Source organism: Cryptomeria japonica, chromosome 1 (genome assembly GCF_030272615.1).
Source record: "Cryptomeria japonica chromosome 1, Sugi_1.0, whole genome shotgun sequence".
Classification (NCBI taxonomy): domain Eukaryota; kingdom Viridiplantae; phylum Streptophyta; class Pinopsida; order Cupressales; family Cupressaceae; genus Cryptomeria; species Cryptomeria japonica.
In genome coordinates, this window is record NC_081405.1 from 219,532,228 (window position 1) to 219,552,912 (window position 20,685).

Consider the following 20,685-nt stretch of genomic DNA (forward strand, 5'->3'; position numbering starts at 1 on the left):
GTGATAGGTCAAAATGCATTCTATGGTCCAAAGATAGTTTGAGAGTCCAAGCCTCCCAGTAGCCCAGCAAAAACATCACCTGCCATTGCTAACTCCTATTTATGTTAATTTGGGTTGATATTTGGGGTAGAATCTGGTTACTGATGCTAGCAACTATGAGAGGTTTTTTATTAAATAACATAGTGCTTTGGTTCTAATCTGTACGAATTTTATACATGACAAGTCATTGCTAGCAAAATTAAGTGGCCTTTTGATAAATAATACACTGCCTTGATTTCGATTAACAGTTGTTTCTAATATGTATTATCTTTCAACCTGGATGTAATCATGTAGAAGAGTGCTTTCCATTATGGAACTACAGGTACATAGATGTGATGTTAACCTTTTTCCCTTTTTTTAATCAAATAAATATATCATGAGATGTCTGAATTATATTAGTCATTGCTGTGGTATTTGGGTGAAAGGACAGCTGCATGTTAAGTTTACTTTCAAGTATTTTATATGGCACTTACTTATGACGTACCTTAGCCATGAAATTGTATTTGGTTCTGCATATGGAAAAAGTTTGTGTTTTTGTCAATTTTTTTTTAGGATGTAAACCCTCATGAAATTGTTGGTTTCAGGGACAAAAACCCCCCAGCTAGTTAGAGTGACTTCATACACAAATCACTAGTGAGCTGCAAAGTGAAGTTTCAGTTTGGGTTGTAATTAAAATTCATCTTTCTCAAAATATTAACCTTTTGGCCCCATAAAGTAACTTTATTTTAGTTTTGCTTTTTAAGTTAAAGTCACTTTATAAAATTAATTAAATAAAGTCACCTGCAAAAACTCAAGGTAACTTAATTTAATTAATTAAAAATATTCCCTTATTTATTTCTCGTAATTAGCCTACGAGAATAAAATAGCCTAATGACACTTATCCGAATGCCTAAGATGAAGACAGGGACATTATAAAATTGTTTTCAATTTGGACTGGTATTGGCCTAGGACCTAGATAAAAGTTTTCTGTATGAAGTTCTACATGGTTTGGGATATTTTCTGAAAACATTCTATGCAATTGTTTTTCAATTTTTTCTCGATTTCATTTTTCAAATGCATTTCCAGTTTTTAATGAACCTCTTGCATTTTGTTTTATAATGAATGTGGCTACTATGGTAAGTATATATTTCTCTGCAAAATAGGTTTCATGTTCTAGACATTCTTTCTTAGCCATCATGTTTGGAGTTATTTGGGTATTTATTACTCAGTTCTTGTGAATATGCTTTATGATTTCTATGTACTCAGGTACAAGGGAAATTAGAAGGTGGCCGGTTATATACTCCTGCATATGTTGCTCGTATCAGGGCCATGATACGAGGAGCAGTACGAGGAATAATGGTACCAACAAACTTATCATCTGTTTGGAGTTCCATAAATAATTTGCTTCAACAAATGGATGGAGGAGGAAGTAGTACTAGCTCTACAGAAGGCATCCTTTTCCAGACTTTGTTGAATGGCCTTATTAAAGATGGGGAAGTTCTTGGTTCACTTCGCTCAGGAGTGTCTTGGACACCAGCTGTATGTTTTCCTTGTCTTTAATTAATGTCTGATGCCTTGAGGCTGTTTCATCCAGGGTGTCTCGGGCTTGTTTAAAACATGGTCTTGTGGGTTTCCATGTATAAAACTTTAATTTATCTTGTATGCTATACTTTCACTCCTTTAGCTGAATCACTGAAGTGTCTGAATGTGACAGGTATTTGCTCATGCACAACGTGAAAGTGTGGAATCTTTCTTTTCTCAGGTTTACCTTTTTAAATGCATTTTTAACCTTCTATGTATTATCTACTTCTGAGTAGTTTATTAGTATTTTAGTATGCCATAATACTTTGAAATCATCTGTATCATATACTGAATATTGATTTTCTCAGAATAATAATGTCTTTGGACAGAATCAGTCAAATATAGTATTTAAATCATGCAATTACCTTACCAAATAGCGCATTGAGTTCCTACAGAGTAAGCTTGTTTATCATTGTAGAGTGATACATGGGAATGTTTAAAACTGAAACCCAATGTCATGACTCGGTATTTATAATAGAAGTCCATCAACACATTCTTTCATATGATGATTTTGCAGAAATTGACATTCAATGATGAACTCAGACTATTTTGTTAGAGTAGTCAGTTATGTCCTTATTTCTATAGCAGTTGTGTGTTTCTCCATAACTTGCCTGTTAGGTAACTTGTTGTTTACATTGGTAGATTTTGATGCTAAGCTTCCATATTATTGTGGAAATTTACATAGCAACTCATTTATTGGTGAAAATTTGTTTCGTCCGGCAATAACAGATATCAACATAAAGCGGCACTGCAATACAAACAAAAGTCAAACAGCTTTACTCTACCACTTCAATGCATGTTATCAAAGTAGCTTGATGGGAACACTTACAGAATAACAAGAGGCAGAAAAGAATTATAGAGGATTTTATGCCAATGTTTTATGGATTGTTGCCGGGTTGATTGCTACACTGATATTGGTACTGATAAAGCTTCTGTCATTGCCAAATCTCAAGTTTAGTGCCAAAACATAATTGTATCGATGCCCTCAAGATACTTGAACATGGAGCCTATTGTTTAATTATTTAAAAGTGCAAAATGAGGGCTATGATAGAAGGGCAAAGGATGGACAAAAATATGATTTGAATTTTTTGCTTGAGAAGTATGAATGCACAAATGTCTAGCTCTGTAAAACTCTAATACACAAAATGTTTTCACACCAATGCTAGGAAGTCTTCCCTGATACATTATGTTAGAGAATAGATATAGAAATGTGGACTTATGTGTTACTTTATTATCTAACCCAGAGAAAAATGATATGTACTTTCTAATTAATACCATATGATTACTCATATTCTTGTAACATATTTTATATAATATCATGACACTTTAACTACCACTGCAACTCTTAATCATTTACACGACAAATTATTCTCTCTACTGATGTTTACCCACAAGAAATTATTCCCCAAATCTATCATTTGGAGTATTTTGGACAATTATGTTACTAAGTTACTAACCCATATATCAACTCCCTTATTCAATACATACATAACAGGCACGTGTGAGAATATAAATGTGATGGATCTTGATTTGTTTCTTTTTCTAAACCTTGCATACTTTGATGGTCAAATCATTTTTTGTATAGATTCTTATTTTTTAGATTGTTGCATAATTGTTTGAGATTTCTAGTTTATTTTCATCCTGTACATTCTTGTGATAACAATTAGGTGAAATTTATCCTGCAGAATTCATTCATTGGTTACGATGTTCTTCACAAGCTTGCAATTCCTCAGCCTAAACAATATTTACAGGTTGGTATTATTTACAAAATATCTGTGTTGCACAGTGCAATCATTGAGCAATTTTCTACCTGTTGAAGTACTTGGAAATTTAGAAGAATGCTGAAATATGAGCTTGCTCATAGAAGTCTAAAATTTGAGGGGTACTGTTTTCATTTTCAGTCCAAATATCCTGAAGGCATACCTCTGGAGACAGTCTTTGTGCACCCTTCAATGATTGGCATGTTAGATGCTGCTGCAGAAGATGCTATTGACAATGGGGGATGGTAAGGATTGCAAGGCTTTGTGATAAAAAACAATTTACTAAGAATATAAACTCTAAACTGTGACTAATATTTTTGTTTATATCTTCTTCTGGTATATAGAATGAGCTTCTGAACTACGTTTTGTTGCCTTTTCTGATTAATCAATTATTCACCTGGATTGTGATTTTTGTCCAAGATCTCCTAGATAACTTGTGTAGTTTATTATTGATTCATCTTTACAAAAATGTGTTCACCTCCTGCTATATCCTCTCAAATGGTATCTAACTTTTTGCTAACCTGATGGAATGAATCCTTGACAATCTTTCATTGATCAGGAAAAATTCACAGGCAAAAGTACGTGATCAATAATCTTCTTATTTCAGAAAAATATTGTTGCAGGCTACCTAAAGGCTTTAGAGAAGCTGAGTTTAACTTATTCTAGTAAATTAAATTTGCTTAAAGGGGATTTTTTTGTAGTGTTCAGATAAAATAAAAATATGATACTTTCCATTTAGAGATTTGTTAGAGTTACGAAAATGAAAATTCACATCGCATTGCCTACATGATTATGTGGTGAAAGAGCATAACGACTTGTATTAGGAATGATAAAAGTCCAACTTAACAACTTTTGCAAGATTATAAAGAATTATACATAAATATTGAAGAACTGTAATGGTCGCCCCTGATTTTTTTTGCAAGTATGGAATGCCAATATGACTGTTTTCTGATTGTTTTGTTTTGCAAATTCATTCACTATTTAAGAACAGTCATAGGAAACATTGCATTTGAAGACAATATAACACAAATTGCATAGAACAAAAAAATCATTTTAATTTCACGAGTAAACACAGCATACAATCTGAAATCAGAATACAATTAATATTGCAGACCTGGAAATGATTTTATACCACGAAACTATCACTCAGAAATAACAGCAACCAAATCTGGGTGTTAAAATGAGACACAGGTGTGCTAGATATCCTTTGAAATATTCAAAACTTCACCAAATCTGCTCTAGCTATACCAATCTCCAATCTGCAGTGTTAGGCGCCAAAATTAGATGTTTCCAATCTTCTGAAAGTGCAGATTTTAGCTTTCACAAAGTCCATGTGCCCAAGAGGAAGAAGTACGGCCTTCCCGGAAGGGCGATTTTCTCTAAGAATTCAAAACGTCATCAAAAGAAGCAAATGAACTAAATATCCAGAATAAAATAAGTGATTAAATAACTCATCCTCTGAGAGATGTGAACAAAATATTGTTTCTTTGCAACTCTGAAAATGGCAATGTTTCACAGGCGTTGGGGACGGGGGGATGTGGGTTTTTGGGGGGGGGGGGGGGGAGACGCATCCCCGTGGAACACTGGAATATGGAGATCAACACACTGAAAAAGCAACCAAACACCACCAAAACCAAACAACATTCTCAAAATGAACACACCAAACCAAAAACTGAATACCCACATCAGAAAACCTCAAATACCTTCGTCATTTTGAAACTCATATCATCAACTACAAGCCAAAATCACGGAAAACTAAGTCTGACAGTCTAACCAGTTAGGGTGGATATTTCACCACTGAAGAGGGTTTACGTCTTCAACCAGCAACAAGAGAACTGTCTGAGTTCATTCCAACAGCGTCTCCTTAAGTTGTCAATGTAGAATACTCAAAATGAGATTCAACACTCATTTATAGAGTGGAGGGAAGAATTAGGGCCACCAATTTGAATTTAAATCCCTTTCCCTCACTTTTAACCTTTTAAAACATTAAAATATCCTCTCCTTGGCGCACCCTTCTTGGGGTCATAAAATAAACTTTTTAAAACTTATGTTTGTCCCCCTTCCCCAGGTGTAGCATTTTGGGGAACTTTATGAACACTTTTGCACTTTATCACCTAAGTCATAATTCATAAAGTTGCTTTATAAAACACTGAAGTGAAATAAATAAAATATTATTCATCGAACCTTAGAACTCACCAAGGCACTGAAATTGAAAACACTTCATTCTGAACTGAGAGGAAACAGAGGTTGAGACCAAGTGCCAAAATGACACTTACTAAAAATAGCATATGCTAAAACTAGAACTATGCTGGAACACACTGAAATCACCTGCTTGAGCTCTCCACAGGGCACTGAGTCCCCTAACCAACTCCTTTTAGCCTATAGGAACCTGGAAATAGGCTAACAGAAAGTCCAAACACCAAATTGACTAGGTTCAAGAAGGGGACATTACAACAACAAAACTTTGAACAATTAAAATAGATAACTATATTCCCTAATTATCTAGATCATGCGGTAGTGCTCATATATGTAACTGATTGTTTGGAAAAAATTACAAGTAAATAGAACTATAAAGTTTTTAATTCAAAATTATACATGAAAATGAAAATAACAACAATTAAATTAGTTTCCAAGCATCAATTGAACTGAGACTCGTGACAATTCACATTTTACACCAAAATTAATGAGTGGCAGAAAGAAATGGAATTTCTATCAAATTTTTCTTCAGATTAGCTATATACAAATATTTCCCCTTCCATTTATAGGGTTCCATCTATTTATAATGATTAAGGTCGGAGCTTCCTATGAAACAGGAAAGATAAGGATTAATCTATGACTTTTCCCATTCCACCAGATAAGATAAATTTATGGTTGGTAGATGAATGGGCAGGAGTGATAGCTGTGTTAGGAAACTCCAACTTTTACTCTTAGATTGTTACAGTAAATCCAAGTTACCAATCTTTGCATACTTTTGAAGGAACATAGATGGTTCATGGTACAACTCATAAGGTGTTCTTTCCTATACTATCCATTTGGGGACTTTTCTTAGATGCACCTGTTGTACCTCTCCTCTTCCAAAAGACCAAACAACTACACCCATTAATCAACCCTATTTCTAAGCAATTCAGTAATTACGAGTTTTTCTAGGGTTTTGCAAGTTTTTACAATGATTTTTTTCACTTTTTTTGCCATTTTTTGATATGATTTTAACGTGATTTAAATGCAAAAAATCATCAAAATTTGGGTCAAAATCTGGTCAACGATTTTTTCGTGAATTGGGATTTTTTTGGGGAATAAATCGGCTAGCTCCAGGATTTAGGATTAGTCGGGTATAATCACGATTTTTATCAGACTGTTGCTTCTATGGTTTAAACTACTAAACATTAAAAACATGGCAATGATTGCATTGAACATTAATAATGGTGGGTGAAGATTTGGGGGCAAATCTCCTAGTAGGATTGAGGGGGGCAGCAAGCCTTGCAAATTCCCTATCGTAATATAGGTGGGGTTGAGGGGACCAGTCCCCACCACCAAGTGCAAATTAAGGTCTTTAAAACCACACAAACCTTCATGGTGAATGCCATTTTCACAATTTTATCACTTTTTCTTTGGCAACTCCATGTCCTTACTAATTCCAAAACTTAGAGGTGATTTTAAATTGGGCTTAGAATTTAGATGCCTATTTTAATTTTTTTTGTGAATGCTTAGGGTTTGGGTGGAGTCCATAGACCATTAGGGTTAAATTATGTGGCACACAAATCAAAAACACTTATTTTTGAAAAATATTGACCTTTTTATTTTCTTGCCATGTGGAACACTTGGAAGTCTTGGGGATAGTTGGGAGGACTCCTCGGGGTCCCTTGGATGTCTCAGAGATATCCTGGAGTCCTTGGATGTCCCCAGACAAGGGGGCCATCCCAAAAATGTCCCCTCCTTGAGGGGGATGTTCTGGAAGCATCCTTGGGTCTTGAGCAGAGTGGGGTGGGATGGCAGAGGAATGCTCCCTCCAAGTCTTCATGTCTTAGGGATGTTCTTGTCTCGTAAGCGTGGGAATTTTGGGGGGAGCATGTAGCTAGGGAACACTAATAAAAATACATATTTGAGAGTCAAGTATCAAAAACACTAAAAAATAAAATCAATAGGAGAAACTAATAGCTTATTGGATAAGTTTCCTAGGAATACTTTCTTTTGACTTTGTGTTGTTAGTATTTTCTTATTTTGGTGTCAAATATGGGTGTAAGTTTGGTGTGACAGTAAAATAATAAAACTATGAAATTATTTTCAAAGGAACTGCATAGCTAGGAGTCTAGATCTAGCAATATCCAAACAGATATGCACTCATATTAGTCTGTTTCTATTGAGGAAAAATGATTATCTCTAATCTTCAGGAAAATCTACATTTACCTCTTAAATTTTAAATCTCCCAAATTTCAAGCATTTAAAGGTTGGATGTATAAAACATACTCCTCTTTCTGACTAACTTTTGTTATTACTTGTTATCCATTACAGGTTTGACTGTCTTTCTATTCTGCCTGCCTCTTTTGGGACTCAGGATGCTGCTAAGCTGTTAGGCTTATGTCCTTCTGTTCAGAAGGCTTTGAAGGTAATTATCTATTTGAAATGCTGGTATGAGGTATCTATGTTTTTGGATGTTACTAACAGTCTTGTTGGATTTTTTTATACATCTTCATGGTATTCCTGAACTGGCTGGTATGCAGGATACAGTGGCAACTGTTTTGGCAGATACATGTGTTGTGAGTAGTGAATTTGTGAAGGTGAGTAGCGTATCTAGTCGTTTATAACATTGCTTACACACATGTGCACACACAATATTGATTAACTCCAGCCAACAACTTTCATTTGTATTTAGATGCAGCTCAATGCATTTTTTAAAATGAACTTGGTAGGTTCACTATCAAGAACTATAAAAATATAAAGTAATCTCAAATAGTTGCAAACTTCAAAACATATGAATTGCTTCAACTTCCATCTTTATCCTTTCAGAACACTTAAATCTTCAGTGCAAGTCCATTAACTTCCAGAAAAAAGTGTTCCGTGCTTCTTTGTAGTGAGTTACCTCATAGTATTTTCATCTCGGTATTGTTTAACCTTGCCCAGTTAGTAAAATATTATAAGCTACAATAACTAAAATACTAATCCTGGTAATCTTGATACCAAGATTGCTTTGTGACACTTAATTTTTAGCTATACACTTTTGGTGGATTGTGCTGAGATTCCTAGGATATGGGACGCCAAAGGCAACTGTGTTTTCCTTGTTATTGATGTAAGATCCTAACTTTCCTGACATGTGTATCACAACGAGCAAGGAAAGAAAGGAGAATCTTGAGCTTCAGATGGTCTAAAGAGAAGAATGAATACCCTTTCGTTATCTCCAAGATGTTGTCGTAATGTGTATCTTGACCATAGTTAATTACTTGTGAATTGTCAAGTACTTGCAGGGTTATTTTGTCGCTGAGTATTTGCTTGGTCTTTTTGCCATCAAGTTTCCAAATTTCTTCTGTAAAAATTTGTGATTCATAGAGGGCAGGTAATCAGTGAGTTTTAGAACTGAACTTTCATGAGTACTCATCGAGCCTGACCCTAAGACTCACAGGACATGGACAGGATGTGCATACCTGGTCCAGATGCTGAAAAAAACATGGGTTTGTGTTCTGTTTTGTCCCTAGATGCCAACAGCTGAAGCTTGGTTCAGTTTTTCTTTAATCTATTCATTGTTATTTTATAATCCTCATATGTGAGTTTGAATTTGTTCCTTCGATGAGGCAGTATTCTATAAATCTATGTTGATTTTGTTGCATCTCTCTTTCTTTTGTATTGATTTCTCGGTTGAAGGCATATTGTTTTCTTTCTTTGGGCTCCTGCTAGGCCAAGCAGCTGTATAACAGCCACTTGAATGAAAAGTGAAACATGAAACTGGTTATCACTCCCTCCAATTTGTCTTTCGTCTACACTATACCTTGACGTGGCACAGCTTCACATCAATTGTAGGAAGTAACTTTATTGACTTATAATTAAGAGCTACTGTATTTTCTACTTCATGGGTAGGACATTGTGTTTTCCAGTAATAAACTTGAACTTCCCACAACAACCAACTTTAGAAGTTCTATGGGTTTCCCTTTGCACTTCTGCTCCATACCCATCCCATTCACTTAACACCCTTCTTGGAAATCTTTCCAGACTACTTTAAAAAAATACAATATAAATCTACGTCAAGCAAGGAGCCACACTTGAGTGAGGAATAGTTCCACTGCCCATTTTTTCACTAGAATGAGGAAGAGGAAATAGTAAATTATTGTAATTTGTAACTTGCATAGAATGCAATTTATGATGATGATTTTTAAAGACAATCGTCATAAATTCATAATAGTTATCCGCTGAGTGTTGTATTCACATGATCATGTAATTTTGTACTCTATTTGTATTCAAATCTAATTGAAAACACTTCCCAATATTTTATAGGCTCATTTGATACATTTTGTAATTGTATTTTGCATAAAATTTGTCTTTCTTAAGACATTTGAATATTTAAGTTGTTTGGTTTTGTTGAGTTTTTGCCATGCCAGAAATTTTTTGTCTGCTGAGTCTGAGTTGATTCGTATGCAAACAATGATCTTGACTAACAAGGAAAGCACATTAGTTTGCTGGAAGTTCCTTATAAAGGAGAAAGAAAGAAATAATCACAACTCATGGAAATGACATCACCATAGCAGAACTTCTATAAAAGGAAGTAGAGAAAGAAAGAGAAATCATATTAATGTCTATGAATGAGCAAAGTAGGTTAATGGGATTCAAAGAAACTGAAAACTTAAAAAATTAATTAGAGTGTTCAAATGAACTCTAAGAACAAAAAGTAAAAAAATCTAAAGCTAAATCTAGGAAACAATATAGTAAAATAGGAGAGTGTAGAGCCAAATATTTGGTTTAGCAGCATAGAAAGGGCAACCTTCCCACTGATTCTTGATGAGGTTCTTTGTTATCTCTGAGTGAAATTCAAGGGCAATATATGCCAAAGAGGTCTCATATTTCTTCTTTACATAGAAAGTACCTTTTTTGACCCAGCATCCATTGTAAATTTATTAAGTTTTATTAAAAGGAGTCAAATTGTTCTCTTCATTTAGGGCATGTCATTGGATTTGTCTTTTCTGTGGAAAAATGTTCAAGGCTCTAAGAGGCTTTTGTTAGGTCAGAGTGATTCAAGATATAACTTATTTATTGTGTGTAAAGTGCTATTTCTAAACCCAGAAGCTTTTTAATGCTATGCTGATTTTGTTTTCTCTTGTGATCAGGTCTTGTTTGTGCAATTGGAAAACCATGCTGAACACTTTATTAGAGATAAAATGGTTTCCACCCAAAAAGTATATAGAAGTCAGACTTCAAATTCTGATGGCATTAAAACTGGAAGTGATGCAAGCCAGCTGTCAAAAGTTGATTTCAATAATGGCAACTCCCCTGTTTTTGACGAAAAAATTGCAGATAAGGAAACAAAGAAGAAGAAAGGTAAGGGCGGAAGTGTTACAAAGTCACCTATAGTTGACAATGTTGATGAGAATCAAGACAGTAAAGGAAGCAAGGTTAAGAAGAGGCAGAGTAAGAAGGGAGACAGTAAATTAGCTGCAGGGGGAGCGAAGTCTAATCATAATAAAGGATCAGAAAAAGTTGTGAGTGAGGAGATTGATTTACCATCAGAAGAATGGATACTGGAGAGGTTTTTGGACTGGCACCCAGATCTAGAAGGTACTGGAGCAGGTGAGTATCTTCTTATGAAAGTAATTTTGTGTGGATTCTATGTCCTGAAACATGCATATACATTATAAGGCCTTTAAATCTTGTGTTACTGGGTACATTTGATTAATGCCCAGGTCAAGAAGATACAAACACATTGGCAAGATCTTTAGTGATGCATTTGAGACCTATGTTGACTGCATCTTGGAAAGCCAGAAAACAAGCCATAATGGCAGCAAATTCTGAGAAAAGACGGCATGTTTTAGATAAATTACAGCTATACCTAGATGAGGTTAGTGTGTTTGTCATTTCTGGACTTTCAGTGCACAGCCATCTTGATTAGTCAATTTCCTGTAACCATGGGATGAGCAAAAAAAGGCATGGGTTGTTGCCAATGTTGTTTCATTTTCACTTTCAACTTCGATCAATAATGCAATTGGTTGTCTAAACTTTCATGTTTCTGGCGTACGGATTGTCCATGTTAATTTATATATGTGCACTTCTTTCACCATATTTTATTATTATATTCTAATTCAATATATTATCAGTTCAAAGACACATACTTTGTGCATAGGGACTTTGCATGCTCACACAATATCGGTTTGAATAGAATAGATAGATTCAATTTAATAACAAAGAACGAGGATAATTACTGTAATTACCCAAGACTTTTCTCTCATTTTATGCATGAAAATTCACTGGGATTATATCTTCTGTTTCCATTTTCCAGGCTTACATAAATTTTCAGTTATTTGAAAAGGCATTGGATTTGTTTGAGGATGATCCTTCAACTTCCGTGAGTCCTTTCTAAATTTTCATTTATTAATAATACTTTTTAATACTTGCTATCATCATAACTAGAAAATTTCTAATGTGCTATCTTACCAGGTTATTCTACATAGGCATTTGCTACGAACTACAGCTACAGAAATGGTAGACAGGATTCTGTCAACACTGGTAATTATCTATGTCTTTGTATTCAGTAGTATTCTATTTATAGATTGGATCAATACAGCGCATTATAAATTAAAAATTATGCAAAATTAGCAGTATTTCTGTTCTAATGATGTAACTCTCTTATGGGGGACATCAATTTATTGGCAAAATTAGAGTAGTTGTTCTTATTAGGAGTAGTTAACATTATTATTATTTTAGGAAAATGATTACTTGAGGTTTGTGTGGTGGAGATGATTTTCACTAACTAGTGTAGTTCCCCCAGCTGCAGGGGAACCTTGGAGTAATTTGGCTTTAAGAACTTTCAGGTCTGCATAAATGATATACTAATAAGGTCATACTGTAGTTGTCATGTCTCCTATTACATTTGAGTGGTGTGATTACTCTTCTTCATGTACAGTATACAACTATATTCTAAAATATCCACTTTCTGCTTTATCACTTAATAGTCATGCAGTAACTGTAATAAACAATAATACGCCTTGCAAGGTACTAAAACTTTTTTCTCCTAATATATAGAATACTAGAGCCTCACTACATACTCTAGGTGTTGGAGCTGTGTTCTACTTGATGGAAGGTGCTGGAGGTGTTAATACAGGCGATGCTTGACAGTAAATTTCTCCAGTTGAAATATTATTCCTTGTTCGTAAATGCTATTGGTAGATAACCAACTCGTGTGGACATCCTATATAAGAAAGGGGATTCTTGGATAGTGTAACATTTATGGAAGTCGCACACAGGAAATCATTTGGAAATGTACAATTTAAAATCATGTTATTCAGAGTGATAATAAACTAAATGCATTCAAACTCACATTTTTTTTGGACTTAGAAATGACTTGGAAGGCCAAAGAGTAAAGTTGACTTGCCCCTCGACAAAATCTTTGAGCATTAAAAAATATAAATTATTAAAAGCTATTTATTAAGTAATATTGTAAAATTGCTATAATGGTCAGCTTAGTTGTTTAGTTTCTTTTTAGAATGTTTCCTTTCTTGTTTCTGTTTTCGATCGTTTTTGGTATGGAAAGATCCTCTTGTAATATTCTATATAAGGAGTATTCCTCTCCTTTGTTTAATAGATCAATCAATTATCATTTCATGGTATCAGAGTATAGGTTCTTTTTTGACGATTTTTTTTAATAAAAAATTTATGGTCTTTACCTAGAATTTTTTTGCTCGAACTTTTTAAGTAAAATCAAGGGTTTCAGTTTTTGGTGAATTTTTTGTAATAAAATTCATGGGTTCCTTTCTTGAAAATTTGTCAAACATTTTTTAGAAGTTTTGACTATTTTTTAAATAAAATCGTGGGCTTTTAATATTGAAGATTGTGGGTAACCTGAAAGTTTTGTTTCAGAAGACTGCAAATTCATGGGTTTATTGACTCTTTTTTTTTTGAAAAAAATCGAGAATTTTTTCTTGTAAAATTCATGGGCTGGAGTTCTTCAAAATCGCCAATTTTTTCACTGAAGATCGTGGGTCTCTTTTGCTTCAAACTTGCAGACGCTTTTTTTTTGGAAGTTGTTCCTTTAACTCACAGATTTTTTTATGCATTTTTGTTTGCAATCGTGGCGGATGCGGGTCTTTGATCGCAAATCATGGGTGTGGTGTTTTGCGTGATAGTTTCCAATTTTTCACAATTTTTTTGAAGAAATTGTGGTTTTTTTGGGAGAGTTTTGCTTGTGCTGCACACAATTAGGGTTTTGGTCTGGCAAGATTTCATACAGTTTTTTGAAAATCATGGGCTCTACTATTTTTTCGTGCGATTTGTACATTTTTTTTTATAGTTTTATAGTTTTTGAATACAACTGTGTTTATGTTTCAGAAGCTTGGTGACTGGGTTTTTCAATTTTTTATCCAAAAAAAAAATTATGAAGGGTTTTTCAAATTCTTTTCCAAAAAAAAATTACAAAGGGTTTTTCAAATTATTTTCCAAAAAAAAGTTGTGAAGGGTTTTTGAATTTTTTTTTCCAAAAAAATTGTGGAGGGTTTTTGCATGATTTTTTCCCAAAAAATCATGGCCTTTTTTACTGTTTATCCACAAATCGAAGATTTTTGCCATTTTTTTTCACAAAATAGTGTGTGCTTTCAACATTGCATCGAAGGTTTGATGATTTTTCCACAAAATCGTGGTGCTGTCTTACAACAACTTTTTTTGCCAAATTTTTATTAATGAAAATCAATTTTTTTAAGAAGCTGATCTCAGTTTCCATGTTTCTAGATAGAGGGAGGGATGGCTTCGTTATCCAACATCATGTTGGAAGGCATTCAGAGGTAAACAAATTGTGGTAAACTTGGTCATACGAAGAAGTTTTGTAGAAAGTGGTTGGCTGATAAAAATCCAACTAGGGAGGGTCTCACTAGTAGGCTCATGTTGTAGAGCATTCAAAGGAGAAGGGGGCAGCCTTCTATGTATTCATGGCCAAATGACTTGCAGATTATGTCAAGGCTATTGCAGGGTTGTTTGTAAAATGACCATTAAGGGAGGGTATTGTTGATGTGTATTTTGTACACCACCAAACACAAAATAAAATACCCAAAAGGTACCTTATCCTCTCTTGATTAAAGCCTTCGAATGCTGAAGATGTCGCGAAAAGGATCAATCAGGATGACTTCAAGGTTCTTCGTTGCAGGATCTCTACGTGTGGATAAGCACTAGTGGTCATTGTATATGCTGTTTCTTCAAGGGGCCTTACGTACTTTCAGAGAAAGCTTGTCCGTGTTACTCTCTTTTCGACTGCAGGAACAGGATTTTCCTAACACTAATAGATTTTCAAAAAATGCCAAAAGGATAAGGGTTTCAAGGAATGAATGCTAATCTAATCCTAAGAATGACTCAATGAAGGCTAGACTTGGTAAGATTTTACCAATTTCAGTATCGCCAAGAAATTACAACTCTACTGGAATTGATGTGATCTTCTAAGGTGATTCAGTAGCTTTCAAATCATCAAGGATATAGATACTATCATAGGGATACATATCAATACTTCCAAAATGATTGAAATTTTAAGCAATCTCAATATTTCCAGTTGACCACACAAGGCGTCCTTACAATCAGTAAGAAGCTAGTGGTTTGGAACGTGAATCTCACCAAAGATCAAGCACAACACTTAGTCCTTCCAACTTAAACTTAAATACTACTTCAACTGAGAGTGATTCAAGAAAATAAACAATCATGAAGATAGCCACAAGTATTGCAATAAAACACCATAACTTCAATATTTTATTGATCTCAAAGCCAAATAGACAACAATTGTTCAAAATTCTTTCTTCACTACTCAAGCTTGCTACACAATTACTTTTTCTCTCTAAGCTCTCTCTCCTTTTTTTTTCTAACTTCTATATATCAAAATGAAAATGAGTGAGGGTATATATAGCATCCTCAAATACAATGAATGGCCCAGATCAAAAGAAGATCAACGACTGAGATTTTGACACCTAAACCCTAATTAAGGTTTGTTACAAAAAGGTCCCCATTTAGATAAACATCATTAAATGCATAGCCAATAATTAACTGGCACAAATATTGAGGAAACATAGACCAATAGAAATTAAGCTGCCACATCATCCTAAAACAACTTTTCATCTAGAATGTTGCTCCCTTTCCTATGCTCTTTCCTAGCATATTCAATGAATCTGGACACAATTCTCTCAATCTAAGCAATGGGAATCTCAGGAAGATTCTTCATTCGTTCTTCCAAGTGAAGGACTTGATTGAAAGCAATGAGAAGAGCTGTCTCCCATCCAGGTTCAAGTTCTTTGGTCTTCTCAATCAAGAACATAGTAGTGTACATTTGATCGCGTTGCTTATCTGTGATGATGTTCTCCTCTTTGCAAAAGATAACCTTGACTCTCTCCTCCAACTCTTGGATGTCCACATTTGTCTCAATCTCGATCCGCCTGCCAAGAATGGTACACAACACCTCAAACACCTTATCTTGAATTGGATGAATGATACCTTCAACTTGACTGCATCTAGTGTTGATGTCCTCAAAAAGGACCTCTTTCATCTGGAGCAGAGTTGACCACTGTAGGAGATTATGGGTTCCTCCATCCATTATCTTTTCTTGTGCCAGAGTCCGTCTTGATGTTTGTCTTATCACTTGTAGGACAGGAATGATAACATCTCTAGTGTGAGTGAATGCAGCTACAGTTATCATTAGATTATGGATAATCTCAAGGACCTGGATAGCTCGATGAACTGTTTTTATCATTCTTGTTGCGAATTCAACGGCTACCGTGTGGGATTTATCAATCCGAGAGCTCATAAGCTGAACCAAGCTCCTGACCCTTTCTGCCTCACCCACTGATTCAAGAGGGAGTGCTTGTAAAGGGGATACTGCTGGATCCTGACGTCTCAAGGGCTGATTGAGATGACTAAAATAGCTTCTCCAAGCATTGACCTCCCTCTCAAGCCTCTTATTCTTTTCCATTTCTTCTTTAAGTTTATCTTTAAGTGCTTCAAATGAATTGGTTGCTTCTTCCATTGCTTGCTCGGAGGTAAGTGGACCAAGCTCAAATGTTTCTAAATCATACTCATCCGCAAGAATCTCACCCTCATATTTGTCCACCACTGGTGTAGCTATTTGCAATTTCCTGGATCTTGTCTCATCTCTAATTACCTTGGACATCTTTGTGGCCTTCTTCTTTTCCATTACCTCTTGAGAGTTTCCTATAAGGCTTTCTAAATCAAATACATCTTCTTCCTCTTCAACCACAACTACCCTTGTCAGTCTCTCTTTTAACCAATCCGGAATGGCGGATCTTGTTTCCCTTACTTGTATTTCTTTAAGCAGTGGTCTATCCTCTCGGAAAGGAGATGTCGCTTCATCATCATCATCATTCTTCTCTTCATGTAGCTCATTAGCATCAACTTGGGGAGATTGACTCGACGACTGCTGAGGTGTCTGTCCCTTTTTTGGCTTGTCATTTTGTACCATGGATTCCATAGATTCATCAATTTCATATACCATGTTCTCCTGATCTTCTCCTTGACTTTCCTTCTTTTCATGTCGAGAAGATGTGCTTGGTGGGTGATCAGGATTGGTTTTCTGCTTCTTCCTGGAGGGTTCCCTTTTCTCAGGTCTTTCTTTCCTCTTTGAGCCCTTGGGATGAGAAGTATTCTCACTCACACTTGCTCCTCCTTCCTTTGGTCTTGCCTCCAAAGTGAATGTCATTGATACATTCTGCTCTTTCAACTTCTGATGCTGTACATCCACCCATATGCGAGTGCAGGATAAAACGGGGGCCATCAAAGCTCTCAAGTCTAAAACCTCGGGCTCATTCCAATCTATCTTCACTTCTTTGTCTTCTTTCTCATAGGACGACTGGAGGTATCTATCGTTATCTTGGGCTTGATCGGCTACTCTATAAATTTTGCATTTCCTGATGAGATCTAAGGATAGCCTGGAATGCATCTTTCTTTTAACCTCTAAATCACTTGGGAGATTCATCCAAAAATCCTCCACCTGAAACTCATGCTTGTACTTCCTGCCGATTGTCTCCTCCATATAACCATGAGGATCAAAATTCTCCCACGAGGCAAAGAATGATAATGAGTATAAAGATAATTCCTTCTCTGCATCCTCCGAGGCTTGAGTGTTAGGACACACCTCAACTGAATTCCCCAATATGATGGGCACGGGAATTCCATTTCCATGCTTGTGTTTGGATGCCTTCGCATAAGCTGCCAATTGTCTGGTCACCTCAAGTAGTATTATTCTGTTTGTTGGATACCTTGGCAGCATGTAGGGAGGTGAAGGACACCCATGAACCCTGATGTATGTGAATTTTTGAAACTGGATGAACCATGCACCATACTTCTTCACAAGCTCCTGTGCATCCAGAGATAGTCGATTGTGAATCCCACCTTGCAATATCCTGGTAATGTTCATCGTGAAGGTGTCATTGACTAACTTGTAGTCACTTCTAGGCGGATGATGCAGATGAACATAAGAATCACAAACTCTCATTTCTCCGGGTCCTCTTCCGATCACTCCTCTGTGAGGTAGCCCTGCATACTCGAAACTCCTGATTAAGGCATATATAACATATGAGCTCATGTGGAATGATTTGGTGGGTCTTAACCTTCTCAACTGCACATCCAAACAATTGCTAATGATTCTGGCCCAATGAAGCATTCCCTTTCCTTGGACTATCATTTGAATGAAGAAGAACATCCACTTTTCGAAGAAGGCGGCTTGAGGATCCCTTGTAACTCGATTGAGCAAAGTTATCAAATCTCTGTATTCCTCTTGGAAGTCGATCCTATGCGGTGTATTGGGAATCTTATTCAGGCGAGGCCGATTTTTGAGCAACCAATTCTTATTGATGAGATTCAGACAAGTCTCAGGATCATCTTCATAGATCGACCTCGCTCCTTCTAGGCTTTTGTAAATCATATCTTTATGGTCCGGAAGATGAAGAGCTTCGCTTATAGCTTCCTCTGAAAGGTAAGCTAAGATGTTCCCGTCTTTGGATACGATCGTCCTTGATTGTGAGTCATAGTGGCGGGCACACTCGATCATCAACTCATGACATTTGACGGCGGGAGGGAAACCTGCAGCCTTGATGATGCCACTTTCAATTATCTTTTTCGCAACAGTTGATGGCTTGCCAATGTAGGGGACCTCTCGAAACTTCTTCACATTGAAGTTTCCTAAGTTGGTGTCTCCGATATTACTCCACTTGGACACGATCCTGGTCTCCAACTCGTCACCTCTCTAATCTTCCTTAATGAGAGCCTGCCGACTAGTAGATCCTCTGGCTTTGGGGGTTGCCATTTGATGCCTACACAAAAATTTCAAAATTAGTCTTTAAGCATCATACCTTAAAGTGTAGAAATTAAGACTCTTCAAAGGGAAGATTTAAGATATTAATGATAAATCTAGAATTCCTCTTTTCTCAATTAATTATGAATAGAATCAAACTTTCAAGACTTAGACCCTTTTCTAACAAAAATGCTATGAAATTAAAACAAGCCTTGAATAAGAACTTCAAATAATTTGATTACTCATACCTTCTCCTTTGAAAGCCTAACTATGAACCTTGGTGAATGGAAGAAACAAAATCAGATCTTGCTGGATAAGGATTGAATTGCTGGCCTTCTTGGATGAATTGTCTTGATTAACCTTCAAAAGAAGTTCGCCTTCCACTAGGTTCTCAAAATCTGGAAATTTACCTTCAAACAACTTCAAAATCTGGAAATTATCTCCCAACTTGCTAAGAAATTCGCCTCCAATCTGCTAGATTTCGCTCCTCCAATCTGCTCCTTTAAATTCGCATAAGAAGGAATGAATGAATGATTTGAAATTTAAAACAACACTCCCCTCTTATATAGGGTGCTCACCCTAATTCCTTCAAGGCCGACTTGGCAAATAGGGGTAAAAATAAATAAAAATTCCTTGAAAAGGTGGCCGACCTGCCTATAAAGGCATAATAATGATTTTTGAGCGCTCAATTTGTATTTTTTAATTTTTAAAATTAATTTTAATGCCTCCAAAGTAAATTTTTTAATTATTTTAAGGCCTAAAAATTAATTTATTAAATTAAAAATGCCTTTAATTAATGCGAATTTAATTTATTCCTCCCAAATGTTTCGAATTTAGCAAATTTGGTGATTTGGGGAATATCAAGGTTGGATTGAGGCCTAGTGAAGCTTGTTAATGATTTCGCCCTGGACCCTCTGGAAGGGTCAGGAGCGATTTTTCAATTTAAGACTTGAACACCTCATTCCCTTCACTCCAAAATCTCCTGGAAGGCAAGCTTATGTTTGTTTTGGCCTAATCAAGGTATTGCATTTCAATTTTTAATCATTTCTCATGAGTAATTAGGTGAAAATGTAAATTTCGCCCTGGACCCTCTGGAAGGGTCAGGAGCGATTTTCTCCATCTAGGCCAGAATTCACCTTAGCTTAATCATTAAACTCCTCCAAGGCAATCTCCAGGGTCCATTTCCTTCCATCATTGGGTTAGCTCATCAAAACTTGAAGGAAAAAATTGCATTTTAGGGAATTTCGCTCTGGACCCTCTGGAAGGGTCAGGAGCGAAATTCTCTCCTGAGCTCAAAATTCTCATTATTATACATCCAAAACCTCACCAAGGCATTCCAAATGGCATCTTTAACTGAGGTCCAAGCTTAGTCTCATTCAAAACTTGGAAAAAAGGGTGGATTTAGGGTTTTTCGCCCTGGACCCTTTGGAAGGGTCAGGAGCGATTTTCCCTCCTTAGGCCTACTCCTTTATCAACTTTTGTTGAATCTTTCACTCTTAGCTAGGCAATGTTCTTCCTTATTCACTCCACCCAAGTTTGGCTTGCCCCTGCAAGGTAAAATAGGAGTTTTTCAAATTTTTGCCCTAGACCCTCTGGAAGGGTCAGGAGCGATTTTTCTTCCTTGGCCTAGAATCATCATTTTTTGAAACAAGCATCTACTCACAAGTGGTCTCAAAGGCCTTTTCAACCTTGGTGTATCCTTGCCTTAGCAAAAACTTAGAAGGAATATGTTGACTTTATGATTTTCGCCCTGGGCCCTTTGGGAGGGTCAGTAGCGAACTTTGAGTTTTTAGGCACATTCCCTCATTCCTTTAGCTTCAAATCACTTCTAAGGCATAAAACATCATGTCCTTCTCCCACCTA

The 20,685-nt window shown here is 35.9% G+C and overlaps 1 protein-coding gene across 3 annotated transcripts in view; it reads left to right on the top strand.

Annotated features, from left to right (window-relative positions):
- Positions 1–20,685, top strand: part of LOC131042897 (E3 UFM1-protein ligase 1 homolog) — a 251,377-nt gene that overhangs the window by 65,051 nt on the left and 165,641 nt on the right. For all 3 annotated transcript variants that reach the window (XR_009105331.2, XM_057976226.2, XM_057976225.2), the window contains exons 3-12: positions 1,285–1,557; positions 1,733–1,780; positions 3,285–3,350; positions 3,501–3,604; positions 7,869–7,962; positions 8,078–8,134; positions 10,667–11,126; positions 11,240–11,394; positions 11,833–11,898; positions 11,991–12,059. Coding sequence is in view for 2 of the 3 variants with exons in the window: in XM_057976226.2 (XP_057832209.2) it covers positions 1,285–1,557; positions 1,733–1,780; positions 3,285–3,350; positions 3,501–3,604; positions 7,869–7,962; positions 8,078–8,134; positions 10,667–11,126; positions 11,240–11,394; positions 11,833–11,898; positions 11,991–12,059 (1,392 nt within the window). In the remaining variant the exon portion in view is untranslated. The remainder of the gene's footprint in view (positions 1–1,284; positions 1,558–1,732; positions 1,781–3,284; positions 3,351–3,500; positions 3,605–7,868; positions 7,963–8,077; positions 8,135–10,666; positions 11,127–11,239; positions 11,395–11,832; positions 11,899–11,990; positions 12,060–20,685) is intronic.